The sequence below is a fragment of the Carassius carassius genome, chromosome 4, assembly GCF_963082965.1.
Source record: "Carassius carassius chromosome 4, fCarCar2.1, whole genome shotgun sequence".
NCBI classification, from domain to species: domain Eukaryota; kingdom Metazoa; phylum Chordata; class Actinopteri; order Cypriniformes; family Cyprinidae; genus Carassius; species Carassius carassius.
Genome location: NC_081758.1, coordinates 41,347,166 through 41,373,626, shown reverse-complemented (window position 1 = coordinate 41,373,626; position 26,461 = coordinate 41,347,166). Strand labels below are relative to the sequence as shown.

The following is a 26,461-nucleotide window of genomic DNA, read 5'->3' as shown; positions in this document are numbered from 1 at the left end:
AAGAAAAGAAAGAATAAACAAGGAAATAAATGAAAAAAGAAAATAAAGAAAAAGAACAAGAAAAGCAAAAGTATAAAAAAGAAAATAAAGAATAAACAAGGAAATAAATGAAAAAAGAAAATAAAGAAAAAGAACAAGAAAAGCAAAAGTATAAAAAAGAAAGAGAGAGAAAAGAAAAAAGACTAAAAAAGAAATGAAAAAAGACAATAAATTAAACCAAAAGAAAGGAAAAGAAAGAAAAAGAACAAGAAAACCAAAAGTATGAAAAGGAAAGGGAGAGAATAAAAAAGGAAATAAATGAGAAAAGAAAAAAGAGATTGCACAGAAAAGAAAAAGAGAGAACAATCTAATGATTGATAGAACAATAGAATGATCTAACGATAGCTAGAACGATAGAACTATAGAATGATAAATTGAACAATACACAACAAAAGAATGATGGACAGACAGACAGATAGACAGATAGTGTGTGTGTGTGTGTGTGTGTGTGTGTGTGTGTGTGTGTGTTTAACCCTCCCTGAAGGTGTAACTCAGAGATCTGACGTCCCCCGGGTTCTGACTGCAAACCCACCGGCTGATATTACCCCCACTGCAGTGTCATAGAGTACACACACACACACACACACACACACAATATTAGCTTTTGGAAATAAAGCACTGTGTCTCCCATGAGCCCTAGGTGACAAATTTTCCTTGTCAAATCTCAGCTCTGGAGCGCAGCGTTCCTCTGACACTACATCAACACGCCGGCCCACACAAACATATTTAAACCATCAGACGCACTGTAAAGATGCACTGCAGACAGACTTCTGTGCCATATGTTTACTTTCTCTGCAGATATCAAATCATATCATAAAGTCAAAGTCTGCTTTATTGTCAATTCTTCCACATGTACAGTACATACATACAGAGAACTGAAAGTGCGTTACTCTCAGACCCCCGGTGCACACAGATAACACTAACAGTAGAACATAAAAATACAGAGAGATACAGATTAAATATAAAATACAACTATACAAATAAAAATAAAATTTAATAAAGCAGCACAAGGCACATTTATAATACTGTATGTGATAAATTAGTTTCTGAATAGAAGTACAATAACTTCATGGTCACACTATATTTGTATAGTCAAATATGAATATGTGAATGATTATAAGCTTGCTTACAGGTATTAAAAAAACATGTTTAAAGGGGTGGTTCGGGATTTTTGACACCGGACCTCATTTTTAGGTCAGCCTGGTTGTTATTCATCAGTGGAGACATTTTCTTTTTTTTAATCATCCAGTCCTTATATTTGGATAGTTGGCCGATGCTAGGCTAGCGCGAGTCAATGGGTATATGTTAGCCAGCCATTAAAAACCGTTTTACCCACTCCACAGTGCACCAAACGCAAATCAAATTATAACACTAGACTATCGATGCAAACGTCCGTTGAGAGAATAATGTTAGAAATCAAACTTACCTTTCATCTCAATGATCCTAAAGGAACTAGTTTCTCAGCCGCTGCGGAATTTTACTTTGCTCCGGCTCTACTTTGCTCTGCTTATGTGATGTTAGTGATAATCAGTGTGCCAGCGGCAGGTAAATACACTTGCGTCATGTGTGGACCGGCTCACTCGGTTGCCTAGGTAATCAATATCACTCCGCTGCTGCTGTCGACAAGGCTTATGATTACAGGGAACAAATAATAACTAATGCAATGTGATGAAAGGTAAGTTTGATTTCTAACATTATTCTATCAACGGACATTTGCATCGATAGTCTAGTGTTATAATTGATTTGCGTTTGGTGCACTGTGGAGTGGGTAAAACGGTTTTTAATGGCTGGCTAACATATACCCATTGACTCGCGCTAGCCTAGCAATGGCCAACTATCCAAATATAAAGACTGGATGATTTTTTTAAAAAAAATGTCTCCACTGATGAATAACAACCAGGCTGACTTAAAAATTAGGTCCGATGTCAAAAATCCCGAACCACCCCTTTAATGTCTAAAAAGCAAGTCTTTTTTTCATGTCATTTCTCTTTCTCTGTCCCAGTTTCAAGTCTGGATCTCATTGGTGTTGTGTTAATAAAAATAATTAATCAGCCTAATGATAAGAGGACAAAATAATAAGGTTAAATAATCAGTCATATATAAAAAATGCCAATAAAAATTAAAAGCATGTGCCAAAAGCAAGCAAATGCTCATCAATAATATTAAATAATATTATATAAATTGTAAAATACTTATAGATATTGATAGTATGTTATACTGCCTTTTGTCTATGATGATTTTAATCATTTGAAGACTTTTTAAGTAACTGTATTAAAGTAATTTTTCTAACTGCACTAAAAATATGTATGGCATCAGTGTAAAAAAATGTAAATTACACGCACAATAAATAAATAAATAAACTTAAACGAAGGCATTGCTGTATTGAAAACTTGCATTGCATTTGAGGGGGAAATCTGCTTAATTGTCATTAAAATAATGTCAATATGCAAAAATAAATAAATAGAAATAATTTGAAAATACTAATAGTTTTAAAACTTTTATTCATGTATAAAAACTTTATATAAAAAAGTAAAAAATTCTCTGCCAACAAACATGCAAGTGACTTCAATAAACACCACATGTACATAATCATAGTATGTGTTATACTGCCTTAAATACATGCTGATTTTAAACATTTCACTATTTTGTAATAATTGTATAAACAATTGTATTCTGCTTACTAACATGCAAATGACTCCAATAAACAACTATGCATCAATGCATTACTTCTGTGACAAACTGTATTATTAGTATTATTGATATTGTATTATTATTTGCAAAATTTCATTGCCTTTAACAATGCAAAACATGATTAGGTCTAAAGACACCCCAAAACACACAAAGCATTCCTACAGCTGGTTTCCAGGGAATATACTGTGCTGTTGTGCTGAACTTAGTGAGAGTGAGCATGGCTGAAACTGTGAGTCAGCAGACACACTCTCAGTGTCTCACACCCTGAGGTTGGCCAGAAAATGTCATGCGGTCACACTCCAACTCTATAAACCCGTCTCACTGCAGCACAGCCACCGTTCTCACCCTAGTGCTGCCAGCAAAAACACACTCACACTCACACACACACACACACACACACACACACGCACACAAATCTCTCACAATACTGGTCAAAAACATATCTAGTGCACACGCTGGGAAAAAGAAAGAAACATTCTTTTTATTTTTCTTCAAGAAATATCCTATTTGTAGGACCTTATTATTATTATTATTTCTTTTTTTACTGTTCAGTTAAATTTTTTTTTTTTCATCACAAATAAAAATTTTCAGTTTGAAATCTACTGCAAAGCAAAATTACTGCAATGAAAGACTATTCTATCGTGAAAAATAATACAATAAAAATAATGAAAATTTGTTAAAATACAGTAAATAAGAATAGAAAAATTTTTTTATTGTAAAGTATTTATACATAGTGTGTTATTATATTTAATTTAACCTAGCTAATATATGTAATAACTGTTTTTTTTTACTGTAAATCTTTAAATCTGATATTACAATGGTCATATAAAAAAAAGATAATAAAAGCGTAATAAATAGAGCAGGTGATTGCTAATTATTCATTAATTTATTTGTTTTTCTGTTTCTTGGTTTGTTTATTTTATTATGATGTTATTTTTATGACAGTTAAACACATTTCCCCCCAAATGCAATACAATAAAAATTTGTTTTCAGTCTTTAATGCCTTCAGTTTTTGTTTTTATTTATTTTTTTATGTTGATTTTCATTCATTCTCCTCATTACAAAAAGTTTTTAACAGGTTTCAAGAGATTCCAGAGAGAACAAGGGACAAATCTGAAACATGAGTTTTTCCATTGAATGTGATGCTGAATCAAACAGAACTGGACTGAGTATACATGCTCTTAATTCTAAAAACTAACAAAACCTTCCAAAACCAAAACAAAGGCATCACACTAAGTGACTAATACCAGTAATACTGAGCTGCACAGAGCACGAGAGTGGAACATTATCGATTTATAATGACAAGAAAGCATGTAAGATCAACAGGCATAAATCTGGGACAGACACGGCGAGGGCCGAAGGCTATAAACTACAGCCAGGTCAAAGGAAAATATTTTGGGGAGACACAAGACATGGAAGCAACTGGATACTGTATCAGCATAAAAACAATAACAAAAAGAAATTGAATTATCCGTCTTGAGGAGCAAAGTTCAACCGCACTGTCAAAACTGTGGTGTTTATTCAGATGAAAAATGGATCTATGTTTTATTGTGAATCACTGATGTGTATTACTTAAAAACAAGCCTTAGCTGGTTTGCAATAATGAGCACAGTCTTGTTTAGAAGGCCTTTAGACTGCATATCAGGATGGCTTTTAGAAATTTAAAACATCTAGAAGGAAAAAATGTGATTACAATAGGGAAAATTGGGGGGGGGGGGGGAGTAAACAAAAGAAATTTCATGAAAAATAACATTTGAATTTGGAATGAAAAATGAGAATATTTAAATGAGAGAATGATAAAAGGATTTGAATTTGTAGTTGAACTATCCCTTTAAGTTTTAGGGGTTTCTTGTCAAAAATGTAAAATTTAAGGAATAAAAAAGGCAACGAATAAAGAACAAATATTTAAAGAAACTAGAAATTTCGTAAAGAAATACATTTGATCTATTTGCAAGTACTATTTTTAACAGATAAATGACTGTAAAAACTTTTCTAAAAAACTGCATTTGCAGATATGTATTGTAATTGAAATCCACAAAGGTAAACATATCAAATGTAATATACATTTAAATGTCTGTTTTGCAGGTTTCTTTTCACTAGACTGAAACAACAAAATAGCCTAAAATCTCAAAATTGACCAGTGCATGAAAAAAACATGTTTTTGCTTGTAGTGTCCTGCTTTAAAACAGCTAAGAGATCATGCTATGACAAGACTGTCTTCATACCATGAGCTGCATGTGATGACCCAGCTCAAGATGCTTTGATGTGGATGCTGCTGTTTCAGATAGTGGGAAGGAACTGACCCGAACCATGTGCCGCACAGACCCGAGATCTGCACTGTGCATTACACAGGCGCCACGCACAGTTGCAGGTCTCCGCACATCTCCCCCAAAGCGCCTCCATCCACCTACGTCAAAGCATGATGCTGAAGCCCTGCTGGGAGCAGAAGGCTAGAACGAGGCTCGGTTTACAGGCCTTGGCCTGGGGAGGGAGTCTGCATTGTTTTCTTCTTGCAGACCTCCATCCTGGACCCACTACCGAGTAGAGACAAACCGAAGCAGGGCCTGTGGCCGGCGGAGAGCCTGGGTGACCTCTGCCAGCAGGGCGAGGTGACGAGCAGCTAAAGCACCGCGGCTGAAGAAGGATGGGGCCGCCACTGGCCTCCAGCAGCTTTCTTTGAGGAGAAAAGTGCCACAGCTTTAGGGAAGGAAGACTTTATGATCTGGAAAGCTGCACTAAAGCTCTTTTCCTAAGAAGGATTTTCTTGCAACTTGGGCACTAAGAGTGTTGTTCTCTTCTGGATTGTGTCAAATTCAGAACTGAAGAATTGGATTTCTTAGAATTTACTGAGTGTGAATTTGAATTGAATTGGTCCAGTGTTGTTATTGTTAACTAAAACTAAAATACTAAAAATATTAAAAATTATTTGAATTAATTTAAATCTATCTATCTATCTCATAAAGAATTATACATTAAGTATTCTTCAATGCATTCAAATTTGAAATGCAGTTCTACAATCCTGTTTTACACATCAATTCAAATTCAGGAATATAATTCTAAATTCAGTTTCTGATTAGTGCAGTAAACATTGTTTACTTGCAACCAATTTCTCTTCTATTAGTGAAGTCGCATTATCCTTTGTACATGTTAAAACTATTCTGTAGCGATGGTTTAAGAGGTTTACTCAGGACTGTGCAGGAGTCAAAAAAGTCAATTGCATGTATCAGTTTTGACGCACAACCTTCAAATTAAGCAGAGGGAAGTTACAGGCTATTTCTGGGCTGCTGAGGAGGAAGACATGCCCTACTTTGAGTTGGTCATCGGTACCAGGCAATCCCCTCACTGCGAGGTGTTGTAAGGTCATGGAGAACAGGGAGAGAGAATGCCCTAAATCGACAAGATTTACCCCCAAAAGTTGTGCAACTGCAGTCATGGAGCATGACGATGAGTCACAGAGCAGATAAACACACTGATCTCAAACCAGTCTCATATTACTAAGTCTTGGCAGCCTGTAGCATCAAAGGTTCACACTGTATATATATTTGCTGAATACACAGTGCATGCTCTGCGATTCAAATGTTTAATGTCAGGCTCTAATGCTCAATAGGGCTGTGTCTATTTGATCAAAAATACAGTACAATTTCTGTAATACTATTACACTTTAAAATACATGTTTTCTATGTGAATATATTGTAAAATGCAATATATTCCTGTGATCAAAGCTGAATTTTCAGCATCATTACTCCAATCTTCAGTGTCACATGATTATTCAGAAATCATTCTCAGATACTGATTTGCTGCTCAAGAAACATTTCTGAGAAAACTTTTGTGCTGTTTCATATTTATTCTGTGGAAACAATGAACAGAAAAAAACATTTCAGGAATCTTTGATAAATAGAAAGTTGAAACAAATCGCATTTATTGTAAATAGAAATCAACATCATAAACGTCTTTCCTGTCACTTTTTATCAATTTTATGCATCTTTATTAAATTTTTAAAGGGGTCATATGATGCTTTTTTGATGGTCATTTTGAGGTGTGCTGAGTGTTGATGGAGAAGTTTAAAGTTTGGCACACTGCTGGCTGTCATAATTAAAAAATAAAGGTGCTTCCACAAAGAACCATTCAATTAAAAGTTCTTTAAAGAACCATCTCTTTTTTACCTTTTAAAATCTGAAGAATCTTCTTTCGCCTCAAAGAACCTTTTGTGTAACAGAAAGTGTAGAGTGTAGAAGCTCACGCCTCCAAACCTCCCAAACCCTCCTACCCCGGCCAACATTGTTCTGTGTGAAGCTCCTTCAGGGTCAGGAAACCAAGTTCACAAATCATCTTAAGCTGAAGAAGCACTGGTGCAAGGAAAGCATTGCATGGGTCTTTGCACGGGAGACATGAAACAAGATCCGCAGAACACTTCTCACCGAGTGTTGTTTCTGCAGCTGGGATGTGAAAACGGCCGTACCAAAACAGAGCAAAGGCTGTGGTTTACTTGCGCCTCCTCTCTTCCCTGTCCACAAACTGAAGAGTATTTTAAGGCTCTGAGGGCCCACTGTGCCGGGATCCTGGATTCACACCCGGATACACGGCTCTGGATGGCCTGATCCCTTTAATAGACAGAGAGCACAGAAGATCTTGCGGTTTCTAATAAAACAACGTGCCACCTCTGCTTGTCTCCTCATTTGAGGAGAGTTATGGAGAGTTTGAACAGTGGGCATAAAAAGACTCATATTTAAACGGCTCACAATGAGCAGAGACCAAACTCTTTACATAAACTTTTCATGACATCAGAATAATAATTTTTAAATGAGAGAATCATTGGAGTGTTTACCATCATTGAGATGCTATTATAGTTTCTATTAATGGTTTGAGTTCGTTTTATACTAAAACTTGAAGTTTTAGTAAGTTTTTGCTTTAGTAATATGTCTTAATGACTTTAAAATAAGATTTTTTTTCAGTTACTGTTTCTTTTATTTCATATATATATATATATATATATATATATATATATATATATTTTTTTTTTTTTTTTTTTTTTTTTTTTTTTTTTTGTATGGTTTTATTTGTATTTTTAGTTCATTAATAACCTTGGTTATTATTACCCACTGGTTTCATTCAGGTCCCAGATTTTACAGTGAATTTCACACTGCAAGTTTTTTTGTTTTGTTTTTGAAAATCCTTGTTTTTGAAACGACTTATAGTCAAGTCCTTACGGAAACCTCCAAAACTCTTTAAAATGAGAATATTTAAAGCTTTAAGTGACATAGAAAGATTTGTGCATTCACAACAATGCAATCTGTAATTAAACTGGAAAATGATGCCTACATGCTCCAATCTTGAAAAACAAAAGGCAGTTTAAACACATGTGTGTGCATCTTAAGCGTCTTAAGCCTCACAATATCAATCTCATGCTCTCTTATTTGGTTTAGCAACAGAGTCACTGGGGGGCTTTTCCAGAACCCCTCCTCTTCCATTGCATATTGTTTGGTCGCTTCTTTCTTTGCCCTGATTCTCCACACGAATAAGTGGATTAGGGAACAGGCATCCGGTGGGCACAAAGTGACGGGGAGCTCAGTGTCACAGTCAGTGATAAAAGTGTGGAAATCAACTCTACAGCCGGGGCGGAAACACGGGGGTCACACCACTAATCCCATTATAGGAAGAAGAGACCACAAGAAAGACAGAGGGAATCTGGGTGGTGCACGGGAGAAGAAGGAGTTTAGGGGCCTACAAGGAGAAATGTAATGCTCCTGGAGAGTTCAGCAAACTGGAGTTCTCAAACTCTGTCGCATGTTTCTCCTAAAGTCCTTTGGAGAAGTAAAAACAGATGCAAATAAGAGATATCATATGAATAGATAGCAGCTCAGATTATATGATTTTGAATGACTGAATTTGATGATGAATGAAAAATGTTTGAAATCTCCGTCAGAAGATCTCAACTCACAGTGTTAGCCATGAAAAATACAAATATGTAATTCGTCATCTTGAATCAGATACACACATTTTACATAATATGATTTTTTTATATATAAATAATATAAAGATATCTCATGTTATACACAGACAAGTTAAATAAATACATCAATTATTTAAATACATTTTATAATTATGTTTACATTTCATATATATATACATACATATATACTGTATATATATATATATATATATACATATGTTGTATATAAACACAGACACATTTTATTTATATGTAAAAAAAAAAATTCAAAGTTAATATAAAACAAATAAAAATAAAAAGATTACTGGAGTATGCTTTACAAGAAAATATTATTTCAGTCTTCTAGACTTTTACTTCAGAATGTCATGTATCAGTTAATGTTATTCTGTTTCTTATGTTGTATTTAGCAAGGATATGTTATACTGATTACAAATGATAGTAGAAACTTATAAAGTTACAAAAGCTTTCTATTTTGAATAAACGCTTTTATTAATTCTTCACCCAAGAATCATGAAAAAAGTATCAGAGGTTCAAAAAACAAAACAAAAAATGAATCAGCACTGTTTTGAACATTGATGAAAATAAGAAATGTTTCTTGAGCAGCACATCAGTATGATTTCTGAAGATCATGTGTCACTGAAGGCTGGAGTAATGATGCTGAAAATTCAGCTTTGTTCACAAATATAAATTATATTATATAATATTCTATAATTATATTATATTTAAGTAAATAAAAACAGAAATTTTTTATTTAAAAATAGTAATAATATTTTTGATTAAATAAATGCAGCCTTGCCCTCCATTTAATCTGATTAAGAGAGGAGAAAATAAGAAAGAACCGCAAGATCACATAGAAGTGGTAGAAAAGTGGGTTGCAAGTGCTGTAAGTCATCACGGGGAATATGCGGTGTGAGACGCGTGTGTTTCTGCATGTCTGCAGACTCTCACATGTTCCTGAGAGTTTCTCTCTCCTTAAATGCTCCCCACACACAGCTATGTGAGAGGAGGGTGTGAGAGCAGGCCTGCAGGTACACAGCACCTGGGTGGAAGCACTTGACAGAGCCTTGCCAAGCTCTCCTCACAGCTGGGTGACAGCAGCAGCAGCGAGAGGTGATGAGCAGAGCAGACATTCCAGCCCAGAAACCACAGAGACACACGCAGAACACACACCAGGGGCACCGAAATGAATTCAGCAAGAACTGCAAAGTTGATGAAACACTCGAATCTGATTTTAAACGCACAACAGTTTCCAACCAAGCATCACTGAAAGATCACAAACATCAACCAGATCATCAAACTCACTTATTAATGGAAAAATATGAAGTGTGTGTGTATATCTATTTATTTAAACATATTATATACATATAGAAATGCTTTTATTGCACATTATATTTATATATATATATATATATATATATATATATATATATATATATATATATATATATATGACCAATAACATTATTGTATTTTAAGTATACATATTCTAGACAGCCATGGGACATAGTTAATAAATAAATAGTGTATACATCTGTGAAGAATTAATAAAAATCTGTATATACATGTATATGATAAACATGATTGTATTATATCTAAAAATATGTTCAAATACTTATGATGAATACAAATTATACATCATCTTTCTAATTATATATATATATATATATATATATATATATATATATATGTATATATATATATATGTATATATAATAGAATATGTATGACTATTATTACATTATATTTCATAAAACAAAATAATAAATACTAATATATATATATATATATATATATATATATATATATATATGTAGACTAATCACAATACTGTATATATCATTATATGTGTGTGTGTGTGTGTGTGTGAGTGAGTGAGTGAGTGAGAGAGAGAGAGCGAGAGAGAGAGAGAGAGAGAGAGAAAGAGAGAGAGATCAATACAGATAGCCATGGTGTATAGATATAAGGTAAAGATATATTTCAATATTTTTATGTACACAATAAACTACACTTGACTGTCAGCCTAACAAGAAAGAAAGAAAGAAGCAGAGGGTGTGTGTGTGTGTGTGTGTGTGTATCGGAGTGTATTTCACACTCTCTCTCAAAAGAGGCCACAGTGTGCAGAGTGAACGATCTCTCTCTCTCTCTCACTCTCTCTCTCTCACACACACACACACACACACGATGAGGCAGAGGAGAAACACACATACACACCCTCAGCTCCTGCCTGCGCTCACACACATTCGTTATCACATTTATAGGATATTGCACACTTTGTTTAGTTATTGTTTCTTAACAAATCAGCTTTTCTGATCAGACTACAGTACATGTTCTGGTTTTTATTTGCCAAGCAAATTGTTTCTTGCTCATGCATTAGTGCACACTCTCACCAAATTCCTCTAAAAAAGGTTTAAAATAAAAAGAATAAGGTACATGTGGGAGACAAGCACAGACTTAAACATTACTTAAATTGTTTCAAGTCTGACTGTTTAGAACTGTTTGCATAACCTAATATGAATAACATTAAAATACTGTATATATCTGCTGTTTAATGTTTCATTAACACATTACAAGACTTGAATTTAATCTTTTGAATTGTGTCAATGATGCCGAGAGTAAAGGTTTTTGTTATGCAATATAGAACAGTCTTTTCTCTCATATTTAGATGTGATTTTCATTGGAAAGCTGACATGTAAATGTTTCTCAAGCTTTGTTAATTTACACAGAACAGGAATCTGCTTGTAATCACAAAATAAGGGGGATGACTCAAAATATGTCTACAGATTGTATAATGTTTTAAACACAGTGACCCAGTCCCCTAAAAAGTATGTTGATTAAAACACTTTATAAATTTATCCTCTGGGATTCGGTTTCTGCCATGTCAGCAGTTATGGAAAACCTTTTTTTAAGAGCATTTCTAGTCAAAACTAAATTGTGTGTTCAAAATATTCAACAATACCCATCAATAAACAGTTTTACAGCAACATGCAACAAAATAACATACAAATCATGTGTAGAGATTATAATACATTTGAAAAAGCATACTATCATTATACTGTTGGATCAAAATCTTAAATATATATGATTAAAACATTTTAATAAGTAAATAATATAATCTCTCTTTTTCTATATCTCTCTCTATATGTACATATATTTTCAGAACCAATAAAAAAAGCTTTAAAAACTGTCAAAAAAAGGCTGTGTTGAGTTCCATACTGTCAGATCAAAAGATCAAATACACCAATAAAAAGAAACTCCTGTAAAGATAGCAACACTGAATAAATTCATAATCTCAATGATCTTGGCTATTATGGGACAAAATATGCTGTTAAAGTATATTAAGTTTCAGTGTGTCGTATCATGTCATGAGCTGAGACTGAAATCAACTCAAAACGTCACACGTTCCAGCTGTCACCTTTACTTCGTAGTAAACAAACTGAACCACGATTGCCAGGTCAATCACACAACTACAATCTACAACTCCAAACTTTCTCAGCATACCAAGCATGGGTTAGAGCGATGTTCTGCTATTGCACATCTGAAAATCATTACATCACTGTCTGTCCCTTCAAACGACGGCTATACGTGTGTCTGCAGTGCTGTGGACACACACAAAACACCTCTAGTTCTCTTAAATGAAGTTCATCACATTAACTATGAGCATGTTCCATTCTATAAAGTGGCCAAGTACTTCATTTTGAACACTAAATCTACTTTTTATCATTCAAAAACCTAACAAGGAAACATACACATTGTAATGTTAAAATTGCAGACATTCTGGATGAGTTATTAAATTTAGATACATCTCCATAAGTGACTGCAAAGAGAGCTTTACTGTTCGGCTCATTACATGAGTGTGTGTGTCAGTTAGAGCGAGTTAATCATGAAGGTGTGTGTGTTTTGTGGCTATCTGCGGTGCTTGTTAATCTCTCTTAAATGAGAGTCATAAAACCAGAACGCTTGTGAATTAAGAGCACTAAACACCTCATCACTGCTTTATAAATACTATTGTGAAAGAGACAAATAACACGCGTGTACACACTGTTAAAGCAACTTTGGGGACAGATATGTAGTATGTTGACTGCTTTGTAAAGTTTCATTTTGCATTGGTAGAAAATTGTGTAAGAGACAAATATAATTGTGCTACAATATCTCAGTGTATACTGTGTCTAGAGTAAATGTTCTTTCAGTAACATTAACAGAACACTAGTTCAAATGTATCTGGTCTTTAATAATGTTCTCAAAACGTTTTCATAAAAACGTTACTTATACATTGTTCAAGGATTTAAAAAATATATATATAGAAACGTTTTAGTTGGATTTTTTTTTTTTTTTTGTCTAACATTTTTTTAATGTTACAACTTGTTTTAGAATGTTCAGAGAACATTCAAACGTAACATTCTAACGCTGTTTGGAAATTGATACGATGGAATGTTCCCCTCAAGTTCGAATAACCCAGAAAAAAAAAACGTTTTAAAAACAATTTAAAAAACTTGACATATGGAACGTTTCAGAAATAACGTTTTTATGACTTAGTGGGAACGTCTTAGAACATATGTTTGTTAGCTGGGAATCTATCTATTTCCGATAATAGAATAACGTGTAAAAGCTAGGTGAGCTCTGAACTCTGCAACAAGTTAACTAGCAGCATTTGACCTGCAAATATATACAAAGGAGAAAAGAAGCGCGGCTTTTATAAAGTCAACATTATAAAGTCTGACTGGCTGACGTGCAAAAACAGATGAATTCCAGAATACAAAACGCTCTTAAAAAATAATGAAATTAGACAAATATAGGCTAGAAATAGTTCTACTTGCTTAAGAGGCCTTATGACAATCTGCTCGCTGTCATGTCGACTGAGACGCCGTGACGTCAGACGCTGTCTAATAACTAAATAACGCGATCATGTCTCGATGAGTGAAGAAGAGGCTTTCAAACGATTCGGGCCAAAAGTCAAAAGAACCTGTTAACAAGCCACTGAACACTAGACTCTGTACAACTGTACAACACACCACGAGCTCTGTGATCTCTGCATAGACACACACACACACAATAACGAAAACGGCAGGAAGAACAAAATCTATTTATTATTATATTATATGTTTAGCATTAGCTATATCGCAATTCTCATTGTTAGAATTTTTTTATTGTAGACTTTAACACATAAATAGGCTACTTAATTTAGGCCTAGCTTATATTTGTATGCTGTATGCAGTGTTTGCTTTTTAAAATACGTTCAAAAATATAGCCTTCTAATAATAATAAGCCAATAATAATAATAATAATAACAACAATAATTCGCATTCTTGTTCTTATAGCCTTTTATCGTTATTTGCTAAACCACTAAAATGATAAGAGGTTATCGAAATACCAATATGCCTAACAGGCTATATCAATGAATATTATTGTGCATAAAAACCTTGTGGAAAAGGGTAAAACAAAATTGTAAATATCGGCTTCGAAATATTCCCTTTACATTTTTTTGTTGATAATGAAAAGCGCAGCTGAAATGACGCGCACGTGTCAGGAGATGAATGAAGCAGCTCTTACTGTTGGTAGTCGTGTTTGCAGTAGAGTTTGTGGTCTCTGGAGTAGCAGCTCATGGTGAGAAGCTGCTGACACACCGAGCACTGCAGACACTCCTCGTGCCACGAGCTGTCGTTCACGCGCAGAAGGAAGCGATCAGATATGGGTCTGTGACATCCCTCACACACACTCTGATGGACACAGTCTGAACCTGAACACACACACCGACACACATCAGATACTTCCACTGGACAATTCAAAATCTCATGCATAAACAAATAAATGCGAGATACATTTTAAAATTTACATTTCTAAAGTACACTGAAAAATACAGTTTATTTAACAGAGTGAAAATGCACAGTTGTAACTTCATGGAGTTATTTCTATCCGAAAAATTTTTTTCTTGTAAACTGCGACATTTAGCCTTATTTAACACAAAAATAAATAAATAACAATAATAGGCTACAAATAAAAATAAATGTATGCTAAATTATGTTTTACCAAAGAATATTAAATCTAATTTACTGGCTTAAAAAATAAATAGAAATAAATCTTTTTCTGTGTTCATTTTGAATGAACACGCGATTACATTGAACATATATTAAACTAAATATTTGTGTTACAGTTTCTGCCTAGGTTGTTATTGTTTTATATATATATATATATATATATATATATATATATATATATATATATATATATATATATATATAATTTAATTTAAGTGCCAGTATAGCCTACAATATAACTCCTATATTAATTTCATATTCAATCCAAGACTACTGATTTGAAGATGAAACACAAATAATAATTTTATTTTGTGAAGCTGTTTTTAAACTACACATCTTTATTGCTACAGCAGTTAATTATAATTAACATATTTAGTCTATTATTTTGTGTAACGTTGATAGGAAATTTAAACAACAGCTGTTGGAAACTTTAATTGTGTCATAGTTTAGAGAGAACCTCGATGTTTGATTAGTTTCTGTGATGGTGAAACTCACCCAGCATTACTCCCAGAGTCTCTGCTCCTGCTCTGAACTGATCTTCAATCTGGATTCCGTCCAACATATCCGATGCGACTCTCTGCTGACCTGTTGCAGTGTCCAGAAGAAGTGCAGCAGCAGCAGCAGCAGCAGCAGCAGGCGGACCGTGACGAGACAGAAACTAAAAGTAAACTCTCCAGTCTCGCTTTGCTTATTCTAGCAGTCGAGAGCAAAGCGCATGGTGTTTTTTGGAGTACGAGGTGTTCAGCAGATCAGTGACGGTTCTTCATATCGAGATCCAGTGAGATCTTCCTGGTCTAAAGTCAGATCCTCTCTGATAATCCTGTGAGCTCCTCACTGAGTGTTCACGAGCCCTGTGTTGCTCTCGAGGAGCGCGTGCGCTGCTCTGATGCTATTGGTGCTGGATCGCAGCAGAACCGCCTACAACAGCAGATGTGCTGAAGACAAACAGACAGCACCAATTATTTGTAGAAAAGCATAAAATGTTTAGCAAAAAAAAAAAAACTTAATATATTTTTTTTCATACAATACAGTCGTGGCCAAAATTTTGAGAATTACATAAATACTAGTTTTCAAAAAGTTTGCTGCTAAACTGCTTTTAGATCTTTGTTTCAGTTGTTTCTGTGATGTACTGAAATATAATTACAAGCACTTCATACGTTTCAAAGGCTTTTATCGACAATTACATGACATTTATGCAAAGAGTCAGTATTTGCAGTGTTGGCCCTTCTTTTTCAGGACCTCTGCAATTCGACTGGGCATGCTCTCAATCAACTTCTGGGCCAAATCCTGACTGATAGCAACCCATTCTTTCATAATCACTTCTTGGAGTTTGTCAGAATTAGGGGGTTTTTGTTTGTCCACCCACCTCTTCAGGATTGACCACAAGTTCTCAATGGGATTAAGATCTGGGGAGTTTCCAGGCCATGGACCCAAAATCTCAACATTCTGGTCCCCGAGCCACTTAGTTATCACTTTTGCCTTATGGCACGGTGCTCCATCGTGCTGGAAAATGCATTGTTCTTCACCAAACTGTTGTTGGATTGTTGGAAGAAGTTGCAGTTTTGCTGAATGGTGTTTTGGTACCATTCTTTATTCATGGCTGTGTTTTTGGGCAGAATTGTGAGTGAGCCCACTCCCTTGGATGAGAAGCAACCCCACACATGAATGGTGTCAGGATGTTTTACTGGCATGACACAGGACTGATGGTAGCGCTCACCTTTTCTTCTCTGGACAAGCCTTTTTCCAGATGCCCCAAACAATCGGAAAGGGGCTTCATCGGAGAATATGTCTTTGCCCCAGTCCTCAGCAGTCCATTCACTATACTTTCTGCAGAAGATCAATCTGTCCCTGATGTTTTTTTTGGAGAGAAGTGGCTTCTTTGCTGCCCTTCTTGACACCAGGCCATCTTCCAAAAGTCTTGGCCTCACTGTGCGTGCAGATGCGCTCACACCTGCCTGCTGCCATTCCTGAGCAAGCTCTGCACTGGTGGCACTCCGATCCCGCAGCTGAATCCTCTTTAGGAGACGATCCTGGCACTTGCTGGACTTTCTTGGACACCCTGAAGCCTTCTTTGCAAGAATTGAACCTCTTTCCTTGAAGTTCTTGATGATCCTATAAATTGTTGATTTAGGTGCAATCTTAGTAGCCACAATATCCTTGCCTGTGAAGCCATTTTTATGCAACGCAATGATGGCTGCATGCGTTTCTTTGCAGGTCACCATGGTTACCAATGGAAGAACAATGATTTCAAGCATCACCCTCCTTTTAACATGTCAAGTCTGCCATTCTAACCCAATCAGCCTGACATAATGATCTCCAGCCTTGTGCTCGTCAACATTCTCACCTGAGTTAACAAGACGATTACTGAAATGATCTCAGCAGGTCCTTTAATGACAGCAATGAAATGCAGTGGAAAGGGTTTTTTTGGGATTAAGTTAATTTTCATGGCAAAGAAGGAGTATGCAATTCATCTGATCACTCTTCATAACATTCTGGAGTATATGCAAATTGCTATTATAAAAACGTAAGCAGCAACTTTTCCAATTTCAAATATTTATGTAATTCTCAAAACCTTTGGCCACGACTGTATATATATATTCCTGAGACAAATTAAGTGAAGCCAAAACCTCCTCCAGGCTATAACGACACAAGTTTGACGACATGCGACCACAATATTTGCGAATAGGCTTTAGAGTTCAGCGTGATGATTTCAACTGCGATAACGACAAAGAAAACAATAGCCTACTTTATAATAAATCATCATAAAAAATTATATATTCAATTTTACAATTTTTCGTCATCATATTTTAAATAAATATATACAAACAGAAAAAAATCAGCATGCAAACCTAACCATGTTAAGTTTAGAAATATTTTTGTTTGTTTTTGTTTCTATTTATCCGACAAGAATCGATATTTATATAGGCCCTATCAAGCATATCAATCACGAAAGTAGCCTAATATATATATATATATATATATATATATATATATATATATATATATATATATATATATATATATATATATATATATAAATAATAGGCCTACTATCATTAAAAATAGCTATTGTAACTTTTTACCTTAAAATAGTCTGTTCTTTAAACATCGAATATTTAGGCTACTCTATAGCCTACATTTGATTTTTCGCTTCTATCGTGTTTTATTATTGTGATTGCTTTTGTTTGTCATAAATTCTCAAACCGTTGTGAAATCAGGACAATATATATTTATAATCTCGAGTCAGATATTTAACAAAGAATCATTTCATTTCCCTGCGATGAAAACCGCGCTGCTTCATCAAGTAACATTGTCTGCATGATTAATAAAGAGCCTGATAAAAGCTGATTTAATCTCTCTGCGCATAATATCCATGTAAAATTCATAAGGAGAATCTTTTGTGTTTCAGATTCATTTCATGCAGACAGACATCTCAGGGCAATAAACCCGCGAGGAACAGGAGAGAAAGATAAAGGGGGAGTTTGGATCTTTATTACTTTCCTCATTAGTATTCTTCTCTTCTCTAATTATGACAGGCGGATTTACGTCTCCTGTAGATGAAATATGAACATCTCCTGGACATTTCGTGAGATTTTTTTTTTTCGTTTTACGTAGGATAGCCCACATAAGGAAATATTTATTTTTGTCCTCCTTATTTATATATGTAGATTAGGCTTTTTATACCCTATTGATTTATACAAAATAAAAATCAATATAATTATCTGCACACGAAATAACATTATTTCTAACAAATCTATGTTTCTAATCAAACTGCGTTGTTTAAAGCCATCGCCTACTTATAATTATCACTAATTAAACACAATAGCTGTTGGTTTCTGAATAACCGAGCCTAAAGTTCAGACAGTTTTGCTTCATGTCCCGTTAGTTTTTGAAGGATGAACTTTGAATAAAATAATATTAACAATCATCAGAATGATGCTTCATTTTTCATTGTGCGAATTATTATATTTTAATTCGCGAATTATTTAACTTTTTCTCTCTATATAATTTTTCAGTAATTTATAATCTCTATTAACCGACTTGTGATAGGCAACGTGTAAGAAATAATTATTGTTTACGCGAATACCGACGATTTAAAAATAAATAAATAGCAAACGCAATTTAATTTCGCGCGCGACGTTTTAGCGCTTTCTTTATGAATTTTCTCTTGCGTTCTTATCAGTTTTAAAGAGCAATGGGTTAATAAGGTTCTCCAGCCATAATTGCCGGGTTAACCGCCCCAAAAACACGTCGCAACTCTAACCTGCCATTTCTAATCCTTAAAAGTTATATTAAAAAAAATGGTAAAGTCTTTTAATTCAGATATTATTTATATGTATATAAACGTCGCCTGCTTTGTTCTGTCTGACATTAGCTAGCTCTGGACTAAAACTCACTGATCCAGGCTCAAATAGCCACATTAATCTGCAAACAAACAAACAAACAAACAAACAAAAAAACATTATTAGATACGTAGATAATTAGGCATAAATAGATAACTAGGTTAAATATATAGTCATGTATATATGCTCACGAAGGATAACTTTCATTAGTCATTAGTTGGTTCATTCTGTGTTCTAGCGCCCTCTAGCGTCAATCGTCCTGCTGTTGGACTTCACCTGTAATCTGCATATCTGTCTGTCATTGTGTCCTCACTACAACAGACCACATCATCATACACAGCCAGTGTTGTCGAATTATCAGCTATTTACATTGCATTGTACTCTAACATTATGGGCAGTGTTCAACATTCACCTGTGACTGTATAAAATAGTTAATAAAACTTTTAATATTAAGGTAAGATGGGGAAGATGTGCATTTACTTTTAAATTGAAAACATCATTAGATATAAGGTAAGGGTGTGCGGGACGATGATGCATCAGCCAATGTGTTATTAAAGAGAATAGAAAGAAACATTAGCAAAATTATGCCACTAAATGTAAAATCATTCAAAGATGCCATCTCAATAAAGCCCAGCTAAACTTTTGCATAATGTATAAATGATATAATTCTAATATTTATATATTTTCACAGTGTCATTAATGTAAAATAAATCAACTATTCTATTAAAAATTGTCTTTTGATAATTGAATAATTACCAGTGAGAGACAAAGCAGAAGAAGAAGCCCATTAGAAGAAATTCATTTGAAAGGTATTTATTCTATGACTTATATATACAGGCATATGGATATTTACATATTTAATTGCCCACAGTTTAATCGAAGAGAGGTCATAATAGCAATGCTGTGTATTCAAATTTCACTTAATTAACCTATTGGTTTTAATCAAAAACGAAGCTGGAAACTTATTATTATAAAAATAACAACACTAATCTCTCTAATCCTCAAAATTTTTGATGTTCGGGTGAAATTATATAATTTAGAAAAAAGTGTAACCATTCATTAAATGTGTTTAGAAGAGTTTCTGTGCCATCTCAAGAATAAAAATTAAGGTGGGAGGTAATTTTACCCTGTCTTATAATAATCTCTTTTTTTCAGTTTTAAGTCATTTGAACCATAACTTGAAAGGGCTGGGTTTTCACCATCAAGTACAGTCTGGTCTCATTCAGTTAATAGTGATGCAAGAAATGTAAATAAACATGACATCAAACAAGTTTAAATGAATCAAACCTTCTCAACATGGATCACAGTATATGTGCAAACTCTTGGAAGTTGATATATCAAACATGTTTTGTGACTTTAACTCTCATATCTCATCTGCCAACATGTCATGAGAGGAAACCCGTGGACTCTGAATATTGAGTAGAGGATGTTTGGTCTGAATGTTAATTCAGGAAAACCTCCCACAGTGAGCGTCATTAAAACCCCTGCTGAAAGAGGAGCATGTCTCATCAAAGCCCTGATCAAATGACTTTTACGATATTAAAGCTAATTCATGTAATCCCCATTTATGTGATGCACGTTTTCTTCCAAATGGAAAATATTGCATGTAAATACATTTAACGAGCGGGGAAAACAAACCAAGCTCTTAAACTGTTTATTGTGGTTTCGTTTAATAGGTTCTGTAAGGCAACAGGATCTGCAGCTGATTCAGATTCATTAAAACTACTTCAGCGACAACAAATTTAATTGAGCAGTATGATGCAAAATAGAATCTTTTTAGAAATAAAAACTATATATATTTACAAAAATCTGACTATGTACAGAGTAACATACTGCTTATCATAAAATGCAGAGAACATACTGTATTAAAAAATACTAAGTTAAAACAGTAGTAGTTTGCCACAGTATTGTCTCTTCACTGCATGCATCCAGTTAGCAATTTTTGGAATATGATTATTTTTTTATTTTTTATACATCTACAAGTTGAACCAATGACCTTGGCATTGCTACACAAGCAAGCAAACAAACCAACAAACAAACAAATAAATAAACAACTTGCTAAAAATCGTGGCATATAACATCTAGCTCTAAACATCTAGCTCATTTGATTGGACTGCTAAAAGTTATTTTTGAGTTTTGAGAAAGAAACAAAAAATTGTACATAGTCATTGTTTTAAAGCAATATTTCACCCAGAAATGAAAAATTGCTGAAAATGTTCATCCTCAGGCCACCCAAGATGTAGATGAGTTTGTTTCTTCATCCCAGATTTGGAGAAATGTAGCGTTACATCACAGTCTCGGCAAAGGATACTCTGGAGTTAATGGGTGCCGTCAGAATGAGAGTCCAACAGCTGATAAAAACATCACAATAATCCACACCACTACAGTCCATCAGTTAATGTTGTGGATTGAAAAGCTGCGTGTTGGTGAGTGTATAATCCATAATAACGCTTCGTCAAGTGGAAAAGTCCATCTCCTGTTGTCTCTCACATCAAAATCTACCACATATTTGTTTAGAGCTGTTTTGATCTTTTTTCTCTTGTGCTTGATCTGTGCAGAAGGCAACTTTTTCACTATGGGCTCATATTTTAGCCAGAAGGAATGGTTTGAAGTTTCTCGCAAACACACAGCTTTTGGTTTCACAAGTCATTAACTGATGGACTGGAGCGATGTGGATTACTTGTGGATTATTGTGATGTTTTTATCAGCCGTTTGGACTCACATTCTGACGGCACCCATTCACCATTGGTGAGCAAGTGATGGAATGCTTCTTTTCTCCAAATCTGAAGACTCAAACTCATCTACTCATCTTGGATGGCCTGAGGATGAGCGCATCTTTAGCATATGTAAATTTTTGGGTGAACTATTATTTTAAAATGTATTTACAATAAGATTAAAGTAAAATATCATCAATCATATAATAAAATTGTCATTGCATCATACTAGTCTAGCTTTGATCACTAATTTTATCCAAGTACTTCTTAGTGCATATTGAATTAAACAATAAGAATGCATTTGTCTTTAAATTCAATATAACCTATTAAAATCTTGATTTGCTATTTTTGTCACCCTGAGTTCTAAAGGTTAAGAAAGTTCAGATGAGACTAGACTTACTGTATATTACATCTGATGCGATCTCTTTGCTGATCTCTCTCTTGCCTTTTTTTTTTTTTTTGTCATGGTTTAGCTTCATTTTTTACAACCTTATTTGTTTTATTGTCCTGTGGCAAAGGTTCCTCTAAAGCTAATGGAAAAACAGCCTTCAAAAGACTCTGTCAAAGCAGAAATGACACAAGCATCAGAGGCTGATTCGTCTGGGAGGTCCTTGCGCTGTAAACGTCTGGTAGGGAGCCCAACTTTCTTTCCATGACGGGAGAACTAGACTTCAGAAGTGTTCAGAGGGAGTACAGTAGTTCAAGTCAAGGACATTGTTACCCATAATGCTAAGATTTTGACATGTGCCACACCAACACAACAGTCAGTTCAACATCAGTGTTCAGCAAGTTCAAGTACATCGGTGAACAAACCTGTAACCTTTAGTGAGACTGACTTCTTAAATGTATCATGAAAAGTGCTATACAAATAAACGTGGACTGAATTGAAATGCACTATATTTCATAAAATAGTTTTGTGAGGAACAGACCCAAAGTCATTCTGCGCTGATAACCTTGCTCTCCGCTGCAAGCTCTGAAGTCTCTTTAACACACACACATTCAAAAGGTAACTGATTCTCAATGCAACTAATAAATCTGAATATGGAGAATGAGATTTGAGAGCTGCAGTGAGTGTAATGCCAAAACCACATAAACTTGACCTTACGCAATCATACAAGATAGAGATCAATTTCTAAAAGAAGTAACCTCAATCACTGGTCAATGCAGTCTGTCCTTCACCATTATGATCTTCCCAAAGCCCATGGCTCTGAATAACTGAAATGATCAAATGAATGCTGCAATAAACTGATCTATGTCAGATGACCTACAGATACTGATTTGGATATGAATTCAGCTCTTCAGGGTTTAGTTTTAGAGGGTCTTATACCATAAAGATTTATGCAGAACGTCTTACATGATATTTTTCATGTAGTAGAAATGAAAAAACAAACATGTATGGTTCAATACCACATAGCCTTATTAAACCTGAACAAAAAAAAAAAAACAATTGATATATTGCAAGGAACTATTCTGTAAATTACGTAAAAGAGATGCATGCACACTTAACCTACATCTTACGACTAAAAGTGAAGTTTAAACCATGCAGAAGCAAGATGTCTCGATTTAAAGAGAAAATTAAATAACCTTTGTGGGGTTTCTTAAATGTTCACTCGTTGTCTATAAACATGCTTTGCTGTGCTTCTTGTTAAACTTCTTATTCTCTTAAAAAGACATTGAAAGCCACACAAACAGTAACACATTGCCCAAAACCATCTGCAGCATTTGAGGGGATTTTATGCTTTAAGTCTTGACACATGTTGGATCTAAATAAATTGACTTGTCAAACGGCCACAGGAAGCACAGAGCGTTTGTGAACGCAAAACAGAAGCAGACCTCCAGTAAACATGAATAACTGTGTGGCAAAACCATGCAATAAATTGGAAAGTGATTACATTCTGCCTAAGACTGTTGATGGCTTAAGGACTGGATCACCCAAAAATGAAAATCTTGAAAAATGAAATACTTGTGGATTATTGTGATGTTTGTATCAGCTGTTTGGACTCTAATTCTGACGGCACCCATTCACTACAGAGCATCCATTGGTGAGACAGTGATGGAACACTAAATTTTTCTGATGAAGAAATAAACTCATCTACATCTTGGGTGGAATTATTCTTTTTAAGCTGCCAGAAAATGACGTTGTTACAAAGAGATTTCAGGTGGAGCTTTTTTCAAGCATCACAAATATGGACATCTTGCAACAAAGTTATTTTTGCAGTTGATAAAGAATGCATTAAGAGTTTACGGTAATTTTATAAAATAAAGTAGGACAAAATTCAACCAGCATTCAAAAATGGCAATTCCATTTATACACACACACACAAAATTCAAATCAGCTGACAATGCAAATAACAAAAACACAGCAGGTTCATCTAGAGACACAACGATGAATTAGATGATACACATTAAATGGTTAGTAAAATCATGAACAAGAGTTTATTCACGCAGTGCAGTAACTAAACATGTTTTATTGCATTTGTGACCAACTTGTTAACTCCACAAACTCAACTATTCAACATAACCTTAAAACATATTGGGGAAACATGCTATATACATTTCTGAACATTTAAATTAGTCTTCATATAAAATCATTAAATAATTTAATGGAAGAGTACTATGAAATGGCAAATTAAATCTTAATTTTAATTGTGAGAAAATAGATAATGCTGCATGCATTCCTATAGGGGCTCGAGTTAAATAAATGAAGGAAATCAAATATTGCATTCGTCAGCATGTCATTTATGTAATGTTAAACTATAATTTTTGTTCCTAGATCTATAAACCTGGGATTGGTTTTCCAGACAAATTAGACCTATTCTTGGATTGTAAATTATATTCAGTAGAAATAATAATAATAATAATAATAATAATTACTGCTTGCGAACTAAATCAGTTTTGAAAGTCTGAAGCTACTGACTGCCTCAGAATAAAGAAAAAAAAAAAAAAATCAAATATGAGGTAATTAAAAAAAAAAAAAAGTAAAACTAAAATCCAACATAATAAAAGTCAACATAGTGGTTAGAAAATGTAACAATATAGCTGCTTGAACATTATAATCCACACTGTAAGAAATCTAAAGCCCATCTGAGTGACTGATCAAAGTCTCACAGTGAAGATGTCAAAGCATCTTAAATCACCCAAACACTTGCTGTTTCCAAGCTGAACACTTTCACCCGAGATGCTTGTTTCAGCAGACATACGAACACTGTACGTTCATCAATAATAATCACCATATCAAGAAAGCAGCAGCGGCACACGAAGCAAATCACATGACTCAAACCTTGACTGTGTGAGCTGCTTCTGGACTGCATGGTTTACTAAAACTGAACTAACAATACAATTTGTTCTGGATATTCAGCTGAATCTCACAAAAACTGTCAAGAAATGTTCAGCTCACCCTGAAAATCAGAAAGAAATGAGAAAATGTATTTTGCTTTTTTCCATATGCATTTTTACATTTTCATTAGAATTAAGCACATTTACCCCAAATTTTCTATTACTGTAATGCAATAAAAATTTCTGATATCACTTTAAAATCTTTAAATATAATGCATTATAAAACTAGATTTAATGCATTAATTATGCCTCGCAATGCACCTTATAATGCATTGCATGATTTCATGAATAATTGTAACCTTATAATACTTTATTTTTACACTGTTAGAAAGTATAATGCATCAAAATACATGACAAACCTTCATGTATAACATTTTAAAGTTGGTTACAATTATTTATGAAAAAATATAATCCATTACAACACACAATCTGAATACCATCATAACACATTATACATAAAGGCTTTAAGCGTTATCAAAAGTTTAATAAATGAGAAATGGAAAAATAGCACATTATTTGTACTCGTGGTATCTGTTTTATAGAATTTAAGACGCATTACAGTAATGAGTTTTTTTGTTGAAAATAGGTTTCAATTTCATGAAAAAAAAAAAACTAAAAACAGTAGTTTTTTCTTTATGCAAAATTCAATTTCTTATTTTTTCTTTGAATCTTGGGGTGAAATATGACTGTGGAAATATTAAATTGTTTAAATAAAAAAAATCACCATAAATGTCAGAAGCCACAAATGGACTTGCAGAAACAACATCCCACTGCTTGAGCACCATCAAAGATCGTAACAAGAGACTGAAAGAGTAAAACTGAGCAGTGGTGACTGCAGTGACAGATCAGTTCAGGAAGAACGTTACAAAGACACAACTCCAAATCAACGTAATCCTGATTCAGCGCTCGTATATTTACAAGGGTTTGTTCAGAGGCGGAGTGTTTTTGTTCTAATCTCTTTTCTCCAGACAAACACAAATAAACTGAAATGTTTCAGAAGTTCTGTAACAGTGCAGGGAACTGGGCTTCATTTCCAAACAAAAGAACAAAGTCATGCAGTTGCTGCCATCTAAATAAAACTGAAGGTGCAGAAGAAAAAAAAAATCTTTCTACTCATGCACTTGACGCATGAATGCAGACTTTGGGGCTCAAATGTGATTTCTTAAGGGTTTGTCCAAGTGTGACCCTTCAGAAAGTCTTTCCAGTAACAGCATCTCAGTCCAGCAGCCAGAATAAGTCAGATGCAACACAAAAGAAACACAGAAGTGGTTTTGATTTGATCACTGTCGTTGGATGTCCAGAGCTCTTAATGAAAAAGTAGCAACGAACTTGGCCACATTAAATATTTGTTAATAA

At 34.3% G+C, this 26,461-nt stretch overlaps 1 protein-coding gene across 1 annotated transcript in view; it reads right to left on the bottom strand.

Annotated features, from left to right (window-relative positions):
- Window positions 1-15,560, bottom strand: part of LOC132140056 (LIM/homeobox protein LMX-1.2-like) — a 51,069-nt gene extending 35,509 nt beyond the window's left edge. Inside the window, exons 1-2 of the mRNA XM_059548842.1 lie at window positions 15,208-15,560; window positions 14,228-14,414 (exon numbers count right to left, since the gene is read on the bottom strand). Coding sequence (XP_059404825.1) covers window positions 14,228-14,414; window positions 15,208-15,274 — 254 coding nt within the window. The 5' untranslated portion in view covers window positions 15,275-15,560. The remainder of the gene's footprint in view (window positions 1-14,227; window positions 14,415-15,207) is intronic.
- Window positions 15,561-26,461: the final 10,901 nt, after the last annotated feature.